This window comes from Astatotilapia calliptera, chromosome 12 (genome assembly GCF_900246225.1).
Source record: "Astatotilapia calliptera chromosome 12, fAstCal1.2, whole genome shotgun sequence".
Classification (NCBI taxonomy): domain Eukaryota; kingdom Metazoa; phylum Chordata; class Actinopteri; order Cichliformes; family Cichlidae; genus Astatotilapia; species Astatotilapia calliptera.
In genome coordinates, this window is record NC_039313.1 from 5,254,820 (window position 1) to 5,275,289 (window position 20,470).

The 20,470-nt window shown below is 39.0% G+C and overlaps 1 protein-coding gene across 1 annotated transcript in view; it reads right to left on the reverse strand.

Moving 5' to 3' along the window:
• Positions 1–2,231: 2,231 nt before the first annotated feature.
• Positions 2,232–20,470, reverse strand: part of npffr1l2 (neuropeptide FF receptor 1 like 2) — a 77,092-nt gene continuing 58,853 nt past the window's right edge. The window contains exons 6-7 of the mRNA XM_026188196.1: positions 18,349–19,094; positions 2,232–2,615 (exon numbers count right to left, since the gene is read on the reverse strand). Of these exons, the coding sequence (XP_026043981.1) occupies positions 2,401–2,615; positions 18,349–19,094 (961 nt within the window). The 3' untranslated portion in view covers positions 2,232–2,400. The remainder of the gene's footprint in view (positions 2,616–18,348; positions 19,095–20,470) is intronic.

Consider the following 20,470-nt stretch of genomic DNA (forward strand, 5'->3'; position numbering starts at 1 on the left):
TCGCTGGCTTGCACTGGCTTCCAATTAAATACCGCATTCAATTTAAAATGTTACTTTTCACCTACAAAACCATTAATAACTTGGCGCCGAGCTACCTCAATGAGCTTCTCAGGTTACACACTCCTGTCAGAGCACTTAGATCTGCTACCCAAATTCTTCTGGAGCAACCTCGTTCTCGACTGAAGTCTCGCGGTGACCGCGCGTTTGCTGTAGCTGCCCCGGTCTTATGGAACAACCTTCCTGTCGCTATCCGGGCGTCTGATTCTATGCCACTGTTTAAATCACGGCTGAAGACTTATTTGTTTAATCTTGCCTTTCCACATTTGGTGTGCGTTGGTACATTTTTATCCGTTATGCTTGTGAACTACTTTTATATCTTATGATTGTCAAGGTTTTTATAATTGATACGTGCCTGGTCCTTCCTCTTTTCCCTCCCATCTCCCTTTTCCTATTTTATTTTTGTCAAGCACCTTGGTATACCCTTGGTTTTTTAGTGTGCTTTATAAATAAAGTTTATTATTATTATTATTATTACTGAGTGCAATCACAAGTCTGTTTACTTAGTGCTACAGTTAACTAGAGAAAACAGTGGTTTGAGCCCACGGCACGACCATGTGCAATGACCTTGTAGGCTGGTTGCCTTTGAAATAGTTGCTTCAAAGACAGGGACCAGGTCGAAGACCACTCACAGTCAGGGTGGCTTTGATCTGTCAAGATGATAATAAATCATCAGTGAGATGGAGTCACTTTGCTGTCAGTCTGCTAGCAGTTTGCAACTAAATTGGGTCAAGTTGGGTCAAGTAAATTGGCAATTACGTGCAATTTGTTTCCAATAATATGGCAATTAACTGAGATAAACTGTCAACTATGCAGTCTGTCATGCACATACACAGAAATTCACATTAACTACTTACATTCAAAGTCCAGATCTGAAGCAGATCGACAGGTCTAAAGCTACATACATCACACTAACAAAAATCAAAAATACGATGGCAGCTACAATAAACACAGCTGCTGCAGCCAAACTCAGGACACAAAGGAAATGCCAGCAGTGTGGGAGTCTAATTTGCAGAGCTGCACTGAAACTTAAAAGGTGTCGTAAAAGTGCAGAGTGCAGGTCATTCATTGGTGTACAAAGGCTTGGAAATACAGACTGGGGGCAGTCTTCCTCCACAGCACCAGTCCTACTGAAGAGCTGGCCTTTTCCAATAACCAGTGTGACCTCTTAAGGAAGTAACTAGCAGCTCCTTCCTTAAAGGAAAATTCATACATTGTGTGTCAGTGCTTGATTAATATAAAAAGATTATCATGTAACAGATTAATTAAACCACCACCAAAAGTAAGGATTATGGCACAGCCTTAAACGAACAATATCACTAAATACTAGAATTACTTTTTATGCTTCTGCAATGGTTAATCCACAAGTTTACACATGCTTTTATTATCAAAATGATATTTCTAATGCTAAAGTATAATTACTGTTGTTATGCATGAATTTTCCTATTTAGCCAAAAGCAGAAAAATATAGCAAAGCACATTATTATTATTATTATTATTATTATTATTATTATTATTATTATTATTAATTTAATAAGATTCCAAATTACAGTTAATTACTTGCATTCCTTAATAGAAATATTAGTTTTGGTGTGATTGTTATCCTTGATTAATTTCTGATTTCTAACAAGTTTTTAACGTTGTAAGCAATTAGTAAAATTTATTTACTCTCTCTACATTTGTAGACATCGGTCTTGCTTCCTCTACCCACTTCCATACGTAGGAATGCAAATTGTAAAGAATTGACCTTTTTAAAACAGTGTAATCAAAGTAGCATTTGCTTTCAATGTATGATCTCTAGATGAAAGAAGAACTCCACATAGCCTGTACTCATAAGCCCAAGCTGGAGAAATCAGGGTTCGACTCTGTCTGTCTGCATATAAGCTGTATTATAAATTGGTCTTTACTTAAATGAACAGAGAGAAGCGAGTGAGGCTAAATCCTTGTCAGAAGAAAATTGTACATAGCGTGATCAGCTACATGAAATGTGTTTTTTATTGATCACTAAGCAATCCGCATGTCTACGTGACTTTTTACATGAACTCTTGTGTGATAAACTTATTTAGCATCTAACAGCTTCCTCTTATCTAAGAACATACAGACTTAGAAAAGGGGAACCTCAGCTCTAAGTTCTTGGAATAAATTTGTTACTTTTGTACACACACAAGCTTGTATAAATAAAGAACGCAGACAGTGACAGAGCGCGAGTCCGTGAGTGCCTCCTGTGAGGACGAGCGCTCTGTGACTGCCCTCGCAAGTAAAGACGACTGTAGTGTTTGTGTTTTCTAACTCAGGTGTCTCAGCTGAAGAACTGTGGGGCGATTCTTAGAAATCCCCTGTCATTTAAATTGGTCCTTCGAGCTCAGCGATGGAAACAACAGACGCGTTTCTGTGACTCCAATCCGAGGTCTGACTGCTGTATCCTGACGTTGTGGGAAGCCAGCACCGAAGTCTGTCGACAGCCCTCTCCAGGTAGAGGAGAAAGTCCTGGGACGTGAATTTGGGTCCAGGCCGGTGAATTAGTTCTGGTCCACGACGCTGGGATCCAGCCAGACGACCTGAACAACCAGAGGGTGAGAAAACACTGTTTAGGTCTAACCCGCCGCAATCGTCTAAGTTTTGCGCAGTAGGTCTAACCCACTGCAAGGGTCCAAACAGGTCTAACCCGCCGCAAGGGTCTAAAGGGGTCTAACCCGCCGCAAGGGTTTGAAGAAATAAACACGTGAAATAAGTTTAAGTTCGCCGAAAGGAACTGTGTTTAGACTGGTTTTAGAGGTAGCCGTCAAATACTTCGTAACAAATTAGCGCGCTAATGTCTATGTGTGTATGTGTTTGGAAGTAAGTTGATTTTACAGCACAAATAAACTGCTGAACTACTTCCATCTTTGTGTATCCTGCAAAAGCCCATGTACTGGTGACAAAGGGGAAAGGTTGAGTTCCGCCCACGGGCGTAGATTTGGCATGGACGGAAGGGACACGTCCCCACCAATATCCAGCGATTATCGAATCGTCCCCACCAATAATTAGATCTCTTCGAGTAAAGAAAAACAAAACCGATAGAAAGAAAAGAAAAATGATCTGTCAACGTCTCGTTCACCTAGTGATGCAGAAAGAGTTAAATTACGTTCTCTACTGGAGTCCTACCTCATATGACAAATATGGCCAATGTGATTGGCTGTGCCTTTCAGGGAGCTCTGTTTAGTTTTATCAGCGGCAAGCCTGCGCTGCGAGGACCTGCAAGGAGGCGAGGAGGACGGCAGCAACAAGGAAGAAGCTGGATATAAGAGAGTGTTTCAAAGAAACCTGTAAGTCACTTAAAGTCAAGTTCACTCATAAAATGTGTCCGTCACAATAACGTTACAGGCTATGCTAGGCTTTGGCCCACATCAGTCTAAAATTGTATGTAACCATGAATAACGTGTTTTGGAGGAAACTAACTGCACAACATGCAGCACTATTGGTTATTTCAGTCTCCCAGAGTAGCATTTCTAATTTTGATTGAAACTGTCAGAGAAAACGGCAGCCTCGAGTAAGACAGGATATTAGTTTACAGAGGCTGTTAACATTATATGTCTAATGTTAAAATGTTGGTGACACAATAATTTCATCCTAATGGTACTGACATATTCATAGGGTTAATGTTTGAGACAAAATATCATGAAGTAGTCATGATTTTGCAAATATTCCACCTTGTAGTGCAGTTTGCACAAATTGTTTTAAAAATGCACTCACCCTACAAACATTACTGATGTGTGACTCATCAGCAATGTTTGTATAGTGTGCCTAAAAGGTTGCATAATTTTGCTGAGAGATCTTTTACTTTGTGGTAATCTTAGATGAGTAGTTTTATGGACAAAAACCACCAGGTCATTCAGTGTTCCCTTAGTGCTAATGTGTAAGAGATGTTTGTGTACTATAACTGAAGTAATGCTGTTAAGTCCTTAAAGTCATATTCTTTTATTGTCATGACTCTATTTGAAGCTATTTTTATTTTTGTATGATACCTGATTTATATGGAATATGGCTGAAGTAAATAAAGTCTAAAATACTTAGTCATTTTTTAGTAGTAACATTATATAATTCACATATAAAACTATGAATTGTAATTTTAAATGGTTTAAAAGTATGCAGAATAGCACATGTAGGCAAGTATATTCTCCTTTTTTTTTTTATCAAGAAGCAAAGACAAAAAGGAAGAAAAAAAAGAAACAGGGCAGGGTTCGGTGGTTGAATCATCCGTCCCCACCAATGCCAAAACCAAATCTACACCCTTGGTTCCGCCTCATAAAACTGACACCGCTCTGTGAATAGCGCGGAGTAGAAGGGCGTGTCAGCCACCACCCCCGAGTCAAGTGTACCAGAGAAGGCTCTGCAGTTCTGTGACAATGGGGAATCAGCCCACCAAACTCACTGCTGACGAGCAGTGGCTAGAAAAGAAATGTCCAGGCGCCGGACAAATCAGTGCTTGTAGATGGAAATAGCTTGGGAAAGGGTGAAACTGCAGATCACCCAAAGCCCTTGGTGGATACAAAATAAAATATAAATAAAATATTGTAATATACCATTGCTGTTATATAAAAAAAAAAGATAATAACATTAATAATGACATAATATTAATATGAAGAGGCACTTTAGTCAGTTATGATGTGAGGTGGATAATTGTTAGAAGTAGTCTGCATCAAGCTTAAGGTTTGCTAAAAATTAAGTATAATGACATATGAAATAAAGAAAATACCTAAACTAATTAAGTGCATAAGAGGCACTTGACCTGCTTGAAAACCTGTCATCCTGGATGAGATTTTGCTGAGATATAGAGCACACCTATAGTAACAACTAATAAGCTAAACCCTGTAGACAACAGCTAAAGCTACAAGATTGAGAAGCTGAATTAAATATGTGGACACTGCTAAGCTAATGAGCAAGTTACACTTTTTTTTAAATGTATTTATTATTTGTATTTTTTTAGAGCAGGAGCTGCATGCTATTAAAGTTCACACATGCAGCTGTCTGTGAGCTCAGTTTTTTCCTCAAACTTCTGATTTGTTTTTGGCAGCAGCTTTTTTTTTTTTTCTTTTTGTGTCCTGACTCCTGTGTGTAGCAACTTGTTTTTTTTGTTTGTTTGTTTGTTTTGTTGGTTTGCAACACAAATTTGTGATCATACTTGTGGATCACAGTGACACATAATAATTAGGCATATGATTTACTAATGTCTAGTTTTAGAGCTGTGAGCAATGCATCCACATTGAGATTAAAAGCCTGGTCCATACTTTATATGAAGCTGCTATAGAAAAAATGGAACCTTGTGGGAAAAGTTCAAATAAAGAAGTTTTTTTAAATCCTAACTTAAAAGTTTGAAATATGTAAGATGTGTGAGATGTGTGAATTCTTTGAAAAAAATAGAAATGACCCAAGATATCATGTTGCATCTACCAAAAAGCAGAAGAAGCATTACAGACAAATACAGTTGTAGCATTGCCTGACTATGATAAGCCTTTCTACCTATACTGTATGTAGATGGAGGAGCAGGTTACATGAAAGCAGTTTTAACACAGGCATTTGGAGAAAAACAATGCCCGCTTGCATTTTACTTGTGCAAATTAGACTCTGTTGCATCAGGCCTGCCTACATATGTGCAAACCTGTGTGATCTCAGATGCCCTCATGTGTGAATTATGCAGCCAATAGTGTGGTGCATTTACCATTAGCAAGTAGGCATCATGTTTGCTGCCTCCTATATAATCTTGGCTCTATCCTCTAGCTTTCCTGGTGCTCCCTCGCCTGATCCACACAGACTCTTTCCAGTAGAATGAACGTGACAGCTCTGTGCTACATATAACAGATAACTAATGTGGAAAATACCCCTACCTGATTCACCTCCAAATTGTCTAAATTTCACACAGTGGCTCTAGGCTGTATATAAAAGACATATTATCCAGGACATGCCGTCACGTGAAAAAGACAATTTTCACAGGACTTGAAGTAAAAACTAAGTACTGCTTCCATAGGAACAAAGAGGGTAATTAGTAGAGATGGACCGATCCGATATTACGTATCGGTATCGGTCCGATACTGACGTAAATTACTGGATCGGATATCGGAGAAAAATAAAAAATGTAATCCGATCTATTAAATATCACGAAAGCACCTCACAAAACTTGCAACACACCGTAACTCGCCTCAGAACGTTAGCACGTCGGAGCAGTATGCATCACGTGATAGAGCGGCTGTGGCATGCGGGACCTGTCGGTGGTCTGGATAGCATTTGGAGCTTCGCTAGCAACCCGGCATTTCATCTCCGACAAAGTTATCCCCGAGAGAAGTAAAGCAAGTGTGTAAGTCCATCTCTGAATGTAAAGCATTCCTGCGTTAAGCTTAACAAGCGACTGCCTCTTCTTGCTGCTACTTCAATCATGAAACTGCTTAATGATCAGCTGATCGGCTTTTCTGTCGGGAGTACGTCTCTCTTGTTTGCTTTTGGCCCACTTCGCACCAGAAAGAGGAAACCAGCGGCTGAACAACAGCAGCACGTTTAAGCTTGATCAGCTGTTGTTAGAATGTATTTAATATTACTTTCTACACCAGGATCCTTTTCTATGTAGCTGACGGCTGGTAACTGTGCAGGGGCGGATCTAGCAAAGTTTAGCCAGGGGGGCCGATAGGGCATTAACAGGGAAAAGGGGGCACAAAGACATACTTTTCTTTCTTATTCTCATTTAAAATGTCTAGCTTTTAATAAATAATTATCTGACAGCCAAAGTTTTAATTTGATGCAAAATGAATAGAAGTCCATTACTGTATATAGTAACTATTAAGTCTAATATATATATATATATATACCCTAGTAAGCTATAGTACTTTTTCCTTTGTGAAGGTACCATCTGTGCAGTCTGCAATTTTGTTGAAGAAAGATGTTGAATCTATTTAATATTTCTTGAAAAATAATTGATTTCTGTGCATTTTTTTTCACACTGCATCAAATTAAGGTTGATTACGTCGATTAAGCATCATGAGGTGGAGCGTGAGGGGTGGTTCCCTGTTTTTTATTTATTTATTTTTGTTGCTGGGAGTTGGAACCCTATTAGTTAGGTTGCTTAATATTTCTGCTAAGTACTCTTTAAAATACCAGAATAGGGAGGATGGTGTAGGTTTAAGTTTATTAGATTGATCAGTATTGCTGAACTATGAAACATTTTTTTTGCATACAGGTATAACAGAATAGCTTTAGTGTAGTTGTTGTTTTAAACTTGAGTATGAACTTATACAAAATGCAGCAAGATATTTAAAAAAACAGTTTTGTTGATTAAAAAACACTATATCGGATTCATATCGGTATCGGCAGATATCCAAATTTATGATATCGGTATCGGACATAAAAATGTGGTATCGTGCCATCTCTAGTAATTAGCAGCCACATGCTGTTGATCAATTATATTTGATTAAGTGATTATCACCAAATGTGAGTACCTCTATAAAACCAGAAGGTTGGTCAGTTTGTTGGTCTGAAACATTCATGTGTGTGATAACATGATGCCACCCTCTTCCTAAGAGAGGGCGTTCATGCAAATTCACCCCCAAGGTCAGACCATGCACTGCAAAATGTTTCAAAAAACCCAAGAGCTCTTCAAACCTCATTAGCATTTCAAATGTTAAAGTTCATGGCAGATGAGACCAAAGTGGAGATGTTTGGCTGTAATACAGAGTGTCATGTTTGGTAAATAAACAAACTTAGCATGTCAGCACAAAGAACTCATACCAACTGTCAAGCATGGTGGTGGAGGGTTAATGATTTTAGCTTGGTTTGCAGAACCTGGGTACGTTGCAAAACATTAAATTGAACATGAATTCCTCTGTGCATTAAAGTTTTCCAAAGTCAGATGTGAGGCCTGACAGGGTCTAACAGCTAAAGCTTGGCTGAAATCATGCAATAGGACCCGAGCACAGCAACAAATCTCCAACAGAATGGCTGAAAAAGAAAAGAATCAAGGTGGTGCAATGACCAAGTGTGGCAGGATCTTAATGAACTGTAGCCCAAATTCCTCCACAACACACTATAAGGTGCACTTAAAATTCTTTAGTTTTCTCAAAATTTGACAGTGCGCCTTATGTATGGAATCTGGTTGTTTTTGCTGACCTCAAACCAATTTTATGTGGTACACAGCGCTCAGAAATCTGTCAAAAAATGTTTCAATACGACTTAGGTTGTATTAAGCTACGAAGCCGCAACGGTTGATGGATTGTCAGAGCATTACGGCTACCAGAGTCAGGAGCCTCGCTGACTTGGAGTAATCTGGGTCCAAAACTCCTTCCTCTTCAGGTCCTAAAGTCAAACGAACACTGCAGCATCACTGAGAGTTAAAAACTGTCTAAATTCTTTCATCTTTAACAACATAATCAGCGTTGCTGCTTTGCCAGATGTAACAATTAAGTTTAACATCCAGGCATCCATGAAAACAGAAGTTATTAAATTTAATGGAGTTAGAAGTTACCAGTTAGCTCGCAGGTTTCCATTTAAACATGATAGACCATACCTTCCCAAAGTGTGGGAAGGGGGGGCGCAGAGCCATTGCAGGGGACGCAGTACGAAAAGGAAAAAAACAAAAAAAAAAAAAAGCTTGGACACTGCTAGCATGGGGCTAGGGTTGCCAACCGTCCCTTAAAATACGGAATCGTCCCGTATTTCGAAACAAAAGTACACGTCCCGTATTGAGCTAATAAGGGACGCACTTTGTCCCGTAATACAGTGAGAATCAAAAGTAGTCTATAAATGTTAATGGAATTAATACTTTGTTTGAAATCATAATTGCCAGCCCCTCACCTGCTTTGTGACCAATGAGCTGACAGCACACTTATGACAATTCGAGTATGACAATTCAGATTACCGCTCATCTCATTGGTCGAGGAAAGGTCGCTTACGGAGAAAATACCGGAAGACAACAGATGACCACAACAAGAAGCATGGCCAACAGGGAAACAAATGCCGTCACTGTGGTGCAAGTCTCGGACGACAGTACACCTAAAGCTGGGCAGACACTGTGCGATTTTTTTCAGTCACGTTATTCAGCTCCTGCTCAAACTGCACGATTGACTCGCAGGGGTTAGAAGTTGGTAGGTCACGATGCAGGTCTCACACTATACCGCCCGATGCTCTGATGCGACCTGAGTGCTCACACTGTGCGTCCATAAAATGAAGGTTATAACAGAAAATCTGTCGCGCTCTCTCTCTCCGTCTTACACTCACACAGACACACCACCACCATCAACTTTGCTAAATTGCTAATGAAAAACATTGATCGGGCAGCTGTGATTGAGCAGCGATGTAGATCCAACTATTTTCACGGTTGTTGTGGTCGTGATAATTTTGTGATGCCACATCGAAAAGGCTCGGATGAGCTTTTCAAAGTTCTACAAGTTGTGCCTCCATCGCTTGTGTCCAGATCACACGCTGCACAGCCGTGCTGCTCCATCTTTTACACCGACGTTTACGTGTTTGCGCGCGAGCAGTGTGAGCGGCTGTGGTGAGACCCTCACGAGCGATTGATGATCGGGAGCTGGTCGTGAGGTGTTAATCACTTCTCGTTACCCCACGTATACTACACGATGCACGATGAAGGCCAAAATCGGTCCGATCACTCAAAAATCGGCTCAAAATGGGCCTAAAACCGCACAGTGTGAGCCCAGCGTTAGAGCAGCAATGTTTGTTCCCCTCAGAGAAAGGGAAGAATGGGAAAAGGAAAACACCTGGCTGGAAAAAGTTAATATGGGCATGTGCAGTGAATATCAGCGCTATGTGGCCAGAAGTGTGATAATATAATTTATTTTGTGTAATAAACGACTGCAAGGATAGATGATTACAACAAATAGATGACTAATACATAAAAGTAATACATAGATGAATAATGATGATGAGTTAAGATGCGTAATCATGGGAACAAGCGGGTTTTCAAACGGGAGCAGCTGATTAGCATTAGAAAAGCTGAAATAATACCTCAACTGAAGCCAATTGTACTAAATGCACTAAATGTGCACTGTTACAAGAATATTTTTCTTTCTATTGTTTTCTATTATTTTAAGTTAAGCAGGACAAAGTTCTTTTAAAGAAAGATTTACTTATATTCTCAAAAGTTAAGCATGACAGGCTTCTGTTTAAGAAAGAGACCTGTTTTATGTGTTAATGTTGTCATTTTGAGCTAAAAATAAATGGCTAAATGATCATTTGTTTCACATGTGTTCATATCACAAAGAATACACATCTACTTAAATCAAATTCAAGTCAAATGGTTAAAAAAATAATTTCACACACAAAAAAAGAGCTAGAAAATTCACCACACTGGGAAGGGTGAAGACAACTGGGTCGCCCGGCCCTGGCCACGAGGTGTCCCTTATTTATTTTTCAGGGAGTTGGCAACCCTACATGGGGCGCCTCCACAAACACAAATCAGGAGATGAAAAATCGCTGAATATGTTTCCAAACCAACTTCATTCTAATCCAAAGACTAGAAAACCTGCACAACTAACTTGCACAAGTGCCGAGGTAGGTCTCCCCTGCAGAATTGGTTTTCCCTTTGTCGGGAGCACGCACTGGGCTCTTCAAATCACAGACAAACAGTATTCCACATTCCTGATTTTAAGTTCACAAACACTTGTTGTAATGACTAACTACTCCTGACATTTTGGAGATGTTATCTCTTTATACAGTAAAGTTACAGTGGAGTACAAATAATATCAGGCTCATCCTGCCACGATTTGTTCCCCATGTCTAAATTCCGGACAAACAGTATCCCACAGTTGTTTATGTTTTTGAACCCATTTTGCAGAGGGATTGAAAAATGTATTGATAGCAATGTTGAATATTATTACACAGGAAAAAAACAACTACATGTAAAATAATTACAATAACGTGGCGCACAGCGTGACGTGAATAAAGGCACATACCTTTGACGTTGCGTGAGGAACTCTGTATTCCTCGTCCACACATAAACGCAAAAAAGGAGATTTAAAAATCTCAGTTTTCGGTGATTCGAAACGCCGTTTACATGTGCACGAAACAGCTGCGTTTTCAAAAATACCCGTGTAGGTGCGGACGTAGTGTAAAAGAGTTAGTAGTTTATTTTCTTACTACCTGTAATTTATTGCAGATTACTTGCATTTGCTTAATTGTTCACTAAATGTTTGAGGTGTGAAATAAACCGCAATGGTGCAAAATATGGGTGTGTGTGGTTGGAGGATGTGTTCGTGCGTGAGCGTGCCGGGGGGGGGCGAACATTTTTCTTGTAAAACAAAGGGGGCCTAGCAAAAAAAGTTTGGGAACCACTGTGATAGACCATGTTCTGACTGAGAGATTTGTGAAAAAAACAAAATGTACAGCTCTGCTATCACTTCTAACATAAATGAAGACAGAAAACCAAACAGCATTGACTTTTGTAGGGTTACTGAAGTTGGACTAGCTGGTATATAATGATGTGCTATGTGATCGCTAACGATATAGCAAGGTTAGCATAACCAATACAGTGAAGCTGTAGAATGAAAGCTAACTTTTTTCCTCTCAATAAAAAGTTAACGTGAGGCAGGGCTCACAAAATCGCTAGCCCGACGTCCCGGGGCTAGCGATTTTTCCAGTCGGGCTACCAAAATCTATCTCTGCCCTGCCCGTCGGGCTGTCATAGGAAGGAAAAATATATGTCAATGCTTTTGCATTCTTTTGGAAATGTAATTATGTCATTGTCATCGGTGAGCCACTGTCAATATGTGACATATTGAAATCGCGTTTGAATTTGCGCTTGTTTTTTGCTTTCACTTTGCAATCGCGCGAACTGTGTATAGAGAGCGACAGCACTGATTGGTGAGTGATGATAATTTGCGCACCAATTCCTCTGACATCGTCTTATCGATCATTAGCTTACTATGCAAACATGACAAGTGAAATCTCCCGCAGCTTAAACATATGAGAGGTTGATCGCGCAGAGAATCGCTGAGTGTTATGTGAATGCGTGTGTAAAAGCAGCAGGATATATATTTTAGTTCTGCTGAGCCAAATAAGACAGGTCAGGGTGAAGAAGTGACCACAAAACGGAAAAGTTATGACAAATCAGACTATAAGGCAAAAAGAAAGTGCAGCTTTATGGTTTCATGGACAAAATAATTTCTGTGGCTGCAATATGACGAGCTAAATAACCAGGGCTGAACATAAGTGGTCCGCAGGTGCGCATTCGCTGTCAAAATAAAAAGCACGCACAAGATAAGAAGTTGCAAAGTGTGTTTGCATACATAAGATTTTCAGGAGGAGGACAGACATTTGTTTAGAACTCTTAAAGATGTCGAAGAAGCTCCTTTAAGCAATTACTTTGGTGTTCCTCCACCTCCAAACAAATGTCAGAAGGACCACAAAAGAAGCGCGTATTCTCGGGAAAGTGGTTGCAGGAGGTGAGCTGGCTTCAAACAAATGATGAACGCACAGAGATGTGGTGCAGAATGTGCCGTGAAAATCCCACTCTAGCGGACAACAACAGTGCTTTTTATATGGACGCAAACGCGCGTTGCAACTTCTTATCTGGTGCGTCTTTTATTTTGACAGCGAATGCGCACATGTGGACCACTTATGTGGACCCGTGTAAATAACATAATGTTCTTCCGGGTGTGTTGTTGGTTTTCTCTCGATTTCTGAGTCGACAAGCGCCTTTGTTACTGGGACCAGTCATTTTAAGAAAGGCCCCCATTAGAACCCATGAGAAATGCAAGAAATGCATTATTGCTCAGTCTGCAATATCTTTCCCAGAACAAACACCAATTGCAAATAACATACTAAAAATAAACCTGAAAAATCTGTTTAGAACAGCGTACTATGTTGCAAAGAGTGAACTACCACTGGCACAATTTGGCAGTCTTTGCAAACTTCAAAAAGCAAATTGCCTCGATCTTGGTTCCACTTGCCTCTTACCCGTGACTTCAGTGGAAATTTCAAGTTCAGGATCTGACCCAGACTGATTCATGTCCTACACAGTTCTTACAAATTCATAGAAATGTCTGTTCAATTAGAACCAAGTATTTGAGTTGATGACTGTAATTTTTATACAGTGTTGTAATTTGTGTTTCAACAATTTTTTGATTAATGTTTTGTTTCCGTTACAATATTATACATTAAAGTATAATATTGTAACGGAAACAAAACAGGAAACAAAACATCAATCAAAAAATTGCTCTCTTTCTTATTCGGGCTACTTAAATTTATTTTGGGCTACCAAAAACTGAAGAGTCCCTGCCCGAAGGGCTACCAGGGATTTTGAAATTTTGCGAGCCCTGTGAGGGTTCCCAATGGTTAGCGACAAATGCAATCATATGGTGGGATGCTGTAAACAGAACAAACCTTAGTCAGGAGAACAACTGAGATAAAAGATCCACAATATGAGGTTAGTCATTAATATAATGCAACAACAGTAGCTGTGAGAGAATTCAACATTAATGAATCAACGGTACAGAAGTGGAGGAAGCAAGAAGAATGAGTAAAGTTTGGCTTATCTGACTGTTTTGTTTCACTTAATGCGCCTTTTGTATGAGTAGTGCACCTTATAATCTGGTGCGCCTTATGGTCTGTAAAATACAGTACTTGCTCTAATTCAGTTACTTTATTGCTGCTAAAGGTGGTTCTACAAGCTTTTGAATCATGGGGTTGTGAGAAATGTTCCTTTGCACAGAACTGTAGTACATTCTTTTAAATGGCCAGCAGGAGACGACATCTTCGATTGCAGAAAAGAAATCCAATTGCATAAAACAAGTCGTCAAGTTAGGGACCCTATCGCTCGCTTTAATTAATATCTAGTAAACACTTTCCTGAAGACTTTATGGTCTCAATCCCTTGTTTTGAGTGTGAAATAATTCATCATGATGTTCAAGATAAAGCACAGTGTAATTTAGGCCCTGATTACCTTGTGATGAAGAGTTTGCTACCGTATGAGTGAAGTGTCCTTGTCTTCTCAGTCGGATCCACTTCTCATTAAAGAAATGTGATGACACAGTAATGATGTCCATTTTAAGTGTAGTGAAGAGATGATGTTTGGTGATGATGATGTCTTAAAGATCTAGGGAAGTCGAAACATAACATCCTTATTTTACCCGAACCTTTGCACAGTACAGCATGTGTAAAGATAAACTATCCTTATGTTGCATGCTGCTCTTTGGTTCAGGCTCCTGGGGACAACATTTGTACAAGCACACATGTTTTCATCCATATATTTCTATAATAATGGTGATATCTTTCTTGCTGTGGAGGATCACAACGCTTGCATATTTACTAGTTAAATACGTTGCTCTAAAATACATTCTTTTCAGATCAGACCGTCATCTGAAGGATTTAACAGTGGTATTTTTTAATATATCACAGTCTGTAACCAAGCACCTCTATTCTAAAAACAACACTAGATATTACAAGGTATTAACACTGGATAACAACATATGTTCTGAGTCATGAAATTAAGTGCTTGACTTAGTAACAGTAAGAAAAAAGTTTTGTGTTGAAATGAAATCTGATTGGTTTGTAAAAGTTTTTAAAATAATTTTTATAAGTCACATTAATGTAACAACCTTTGAGTTACCCAAAATCTTTGTTAAAGTGATGCCGAATATCACACACAAAAACCTCAGCTATAAGCTTACAGCTTATTAGCCCCATGATGCTTTAGTGAGGACGTCTGAGGCTGCACATCACAACTTTGCCAGTAAATTCTCACTTTAATTTACTCCTATTAGTAAACTTTATCATCAACTTTGCTGGTGATTTTAACAGTTGCTTGCAAACTGGAAAATAATGAGTGAGGAATCACTATTAAACTATATGTGTTCTTACATAATCTTACGTGTTGTGACTGCACAGTGTTTAAAGGGGATCCAGTGATTTTAGTAATGTTTGTTTTTTCCATATAACACGGGGGGAAAAAGTTCTGCTCATATTTTAGCTTTATGCTCTCTTTCCAAACATATCTGCCAAAAATATAATTCAGTCAGGACAAAGATAATGAAAGAAGATTGATGTATTGATGACAGAACAGAAATTTACATGTAAAGTGACATAGACACTTTTAAATAGCAGAGCAACCAGAATATAACCACATGGCAACCAACTGAGCCAAGTCCCCTACTTCAAAGAGGCGGGTTGCACACGGGTTGCAGATGAGTCTGCAGACCGATGCAAACTGATTGTAACATATTGTCTAAGTTAAAAAATCAGACACCAGTTATTTGCAAACCTTAGCCAATCTGCAAGACTGCAGTTGTTTGGAGACAGGTTGGTTCCCACATGTTTGACTTGCTTTAACATCTGAGCAACAGCTGGTGGTAGAGTAGGTCATCTACCAATCAAAAGGTTGGGGGTTTGATTTCTGGCTCCTCCAGCCCATGTGTCGAAGGTTCCTCGGGCAAGATACTGAACCCTGAGTTGGTTGAGGCTGAGGGTTTTGAACACTCAAACTCAACCAGCTGGTTGCCTTAACTCTTGGCAACATTCATTGCAATGAATGGGCAACCAACAATTTTTGTGGTTACAAAGGACATATGTATATTTTTCAACTTAAGGTCATTTTTAGCTTACAAAGCCAATTTCTTCTAGCTACTTTCTGTGCTTAAAAAAATCAGTGGAAATCCCCTTTAAACTGAAATCTATATTTTCAGAAGAAATACCAGCTTTCCCCCAAGAAAAACAGAAATGCTATTTTGAGCAAGTAATCATTTTTAAATAATGGCCACAGCCAAAAACTGTAATCATAACACCATTAAGTTATTTGTTCTGGAGCAGATAACAGCAGGAAACTAAAGTTAGCACATCTCACATTCACATTTTGTTTTATGCTGTTCGTTCCTATATAAACATCTAGCACGAAAAGGCAAAACGAGAGTAATGCTGCATTTGTAATAAAGCAACTGACTGCAATGCTGTGGCGAGAGGTTTGCTGTGATTGCAGCAACACTGCATCACTCTGTATTCAGTTTCCCTGTAAGAAAAATGTAAATATGAATCTGGCCCTGCGTCATTATTCATGAGTTTTTTGGGGGAGCTCCTCCTCTTTAATTGCTGCATTTTAGAGAAACCAAACCATGTGCAAAGAAATGCATGTTGGGTACTTTTGTCATCCACATTGGCGGTATCTCTCTCTCTCTGTTGTTTTACTTCAGATGTTGCGCAAATTGTGATTAGTACCATTTCTAGAACTCGTTTTCTGTTCCACTTGTGTGATTTCATTTTAGTTCTTCAAACTCTGTCAGTATCATCTTCCTCCTCCCTCAATATATCTGTGGTTTCATTTAATATCACATTCACTTCATATTATTTCACTTAATTTGTGGACGTTCTAAGGTTACCCTGTAATTTTAACAACTTCCATTTGTTTCACAGGGGGCACACTTTCTGCTCGGCTGGAAAATCATCAGTTGCCAAAGGCAGCTGATTAGAGCCTTTGATACTGATTCATCCACGATCACCACTGCCAGCCTCGACAATCTAACATTCACACCTACCTACGCACAGTAATTGGCTGTGGTGTGTGTGGGGGCGTGCAAGCAGCTTTTTTTTCCTTTTCCTTTTGTCTCCTGTGATGCAAAGTAGTTTTTTTAAGCATAACCGTGGTTTTTAGCACATTACGAGATACACGCTCCATATTTATCAGCTTTACTGGCATCAATCACCAAGACTAACCACTGATTGGAAAATATTTGTAATGACTTTCTAATGAATAGAAAGAACTTCAGCATATTAGAATGAAATTATTAAATGGTATTTGTGCTTTTTTTATTCATCATTTTATGCCACTTAAATGTTTTAGAAGTTTCATAGTATTAATGAGTTTGAGGTAGTTGACCAGTAGCTTCCAGTATGAATCTGAATTTGCTTACATTTGTACATTTGCATGATTGTGGAGGTAGCGTTTCGATTGTTCTTTAAAGGCAGTTTTTCAGTGACTGCTGGATGTCTTCCATTAAAATATTCACGTTTGCTAAGAGGTGCAAAACTAATACACTGATGAAGTGTTTTAGATATTATGTGGTGTAGTTTGTCATTCATAATCATTCACTGGCGCCTATGCAGCATCCTTTATGCTACACTTTTCCCTCCATTTGATGCGATCTATCAAGATAATGTAATGTTTTATTCTCATGTACTGTTTACACAAAACCCTAGGCTACGTGGAACAAATTTCATATCACAAGACGCAAAGCTGAGCTATATTAACTGCCAGATGATTGAATACAAAGGCTAACACAATATCTAATCTGTCTTAGTTTATCTTCCAATATTTTTGGGGGGTGTTTCTATTAATAAGGCTCATAGTGGTTTGTTTAAACATGTTAATTTTCACTCTGGTTGTTTTATCAGATGACTAATATTTGGCTGTTGTGCCATATCAGTTTTGGGATAAACAGGCTAAGTGTACAAAGTGCAATGAAGAGCTGAAAAACTTTTTTTGTAACAAAAATGTCTTTGTGTGCTCAGCACAAAGGCTGGATAATGAGATACACAGACAGAAAAAAGGCTATTAGTCTAATTCTTATTTCAAATAAATAGAGACAAAATACCGACCAAGCCTTATGACGGCAAAGATCGTGCATGGATCTTAAATTAGGTCTGTATATTTAGCCTGCATAAATACTGGCATTGTTATCTTTTGATGTGGTCACACGTCTTTGTGGCTCCACACGTGATCAGCCAAACCTTTTGGTAGCAGGGCGAGGACAGACGACAGGACCTGCTTACCTTATTGGATGTTTGTGGTTCAGATACAGGAAAATAATATGAAAGTGACCAATATAGTCAGATTGTCTTTAGTTTATGGACTGTTAGAAGGGTTAGTTAGTCATACTGTTATTTTCATTTCAACTCCTAAAACTTATTTTAATTGTAGAAAATTAACATGTGTACTCTCTAACCATCATTTTAAAGTGTAACCATATTTAACCTGTGACATCAGATAGTTAATGACTGTGTCCTTCATGGGGCGGTAGTGTAACAGTATGGCTTTGTTTCGGGTTTCTCTTGCTAACACTGTAATTATTCAATTATCCCACACCTGATACGGTGAAATTGCCAGTGAACTAACTTTTTCTGATTCTTCTTCATTACTGCTTTTCTTATTGACAGCAGTCATTTCTAACTCTTGATCCGTAAGCGCCCTTCCCGAGTGGACCACCGCACTCTCGACTCTTGCACTCCTATTCACCTCAGCCGTGTCATTCAACTTGTTGTCATTATGGACTCGATTTCTTAGTCCCAACACAAAATGGTTGTGATTAACAACTTCTCTAGAAACAGTACCTTCACAAGGTGCTTGCACAGACCTTCTTTTCCTCCTCCACCCAACAATTCTGCTCCACAGCTGGCTCTGCACAATGCAACAAAAAGGCTTGGACTTGCATATCGCCTCGAAGCCCCTCTTAAAATTCTCATTGTAGTAGCCATAGATGATGGGGTTGACGCTGGAGTTCGAGAAAGCTAGCCAGTGTGCGAAGGGGAAGATGTAGCTGGTCAGAAGGTCTAGCTGGTTCCCATCCAAGTCTGCATAGTCTGTTATCATCATGAGGGTCCAGAGAGGCAACCAGGACAACATGAAAAGCAAAGCTACCAGAATGAGCATCTTTATCACCTTTATCTTTTTCCTCGATACCCTCGGATGAGCGTGTCTCCTGCTTCCTTCCTGGACTGTAACATTGGCCAGGTGCGGCTCCTTGTTTGCAAACACAGAAGAACACAGTTTGACTCCAATGCTTATGTACATCAGTGAGATTACTGTGAGGGGCAGCAGGTAGATGTGTGCAAACAAAACCACTGTGTAGACATTTCTCATCCGAGGGTTGGCAAAGTTTTCGTAGCAGGTGTACAAGGGCAATGTCTGATTGAAGTTGTTATTATATATCATGTAATGGAAAGGGACTTTCTCCACAGTCAGGGCAACTGCAGCAGGACACATGAAGGCCACAGCTAACACCCAGATCGAGACGATGGCTAATTTGGCAACGAACACCGTCAGCTTGGGTCGTAGTGGGTACACAATACAGCGAAACCTGCAGGGGACAAGGAAACAAAAGAAGCATTGTTATGAATTAATGAAATAAACTTGTGGGTTTTCAGAGATAAATATCATAACTTGTTTAATTAATTTTTTTTTAACCCTGTGAGATAAATCCATTACATCACAACTGTTTTACAGGAAGAAGAAAAGAAAAAGTGTAAATTGTTTCCGATGTGTCATTCCTATGTAAAAAGTCTGTGGTTGTATATCAATTGCATTGAATTTTTTCATGTTTGTTAAAAAGTAGTTTTAGGTATGAAATGATTTCCTCGAGGTAGAGCATGCAATACTTTCAACTTCTGGCCAAAAACTTTCTATTCCAAGGTAGTAGGCAACCTGTCTCAAACACTTGCGGTCTGACTTTTACCGACTGCAGTCTTTGTCAAACTGGCAAAGGTTTGCAAATAATTAGTGTTTAATTTAAAAACACAGACAGACTGTGTATTGCATTTGCACATTTTGCATTAGTCTGTGCAAAATAGCAAAAGACACATCTCTCTGCAATATGGGACTTGACTCAACTGGCTGACTACTGGTTGCATTCTGGTTATTTCTATATGAAATCAAGGTTGTCCTAAAAGCAGTGTCCATTTAATATTGCAGTTCAGTTGCTCTCCTGCAGAAACTGCATCATTGAGGAGGATCTTCTTTTTCATATGTATGTCATTTTAGTTGGATTCTAGTTGGAGTAGCTAATTTGAATTTCTGTGAATGTAGATGACAACACTCATCTCAATTTTTGCTGATTTATAACTGTTAATTGATGTATTATCAGACAGATTTTATGTCATTTTGAACTTAACTCCATTCAGTCACAGACCTATTATCAGACTGACTGCGTCTGCTTGCCATTTTGTTGTTGTCTTAATGCACCAAGGTCACGCTGAAGATGACAAATGAATATGAGTGGATGCAGATCTGATCTTCATTTTCAAAAAACAAAAAAACAAAACAGATTTCAAAGGCAACAGGATCACAAGTTGACTGCACATCCTTGCATTAATGTTGGTTGCAAGTTCCTAGAGTGATCTTAGCAATAAGTGACAAAATAAAGCTGTTAAATATTTTGGGTTTTTGTCAGTCTGGGTATGGCTGGTTGGACTGTCCAACTTAAATGTATAAATAAAAACAACGGCGTTCCCAGAAAGGTTCGGGTCCTCTGTAAAATGTAAAAATAAAACTGAACGCAGTGACTTGCAAATCTCACATTTTATTCACAGTAGGCTATAACACAGAAAATGCATCAAATACTTAAACTGAGACAATTTCACATTTAATGGAAGATATCAGCTCAATTTGATACACTTTTCATACCATCAATAGGCCAAAGGTGTATATTTGTCCGCTGCTGTTAGTAAATAGTATTGT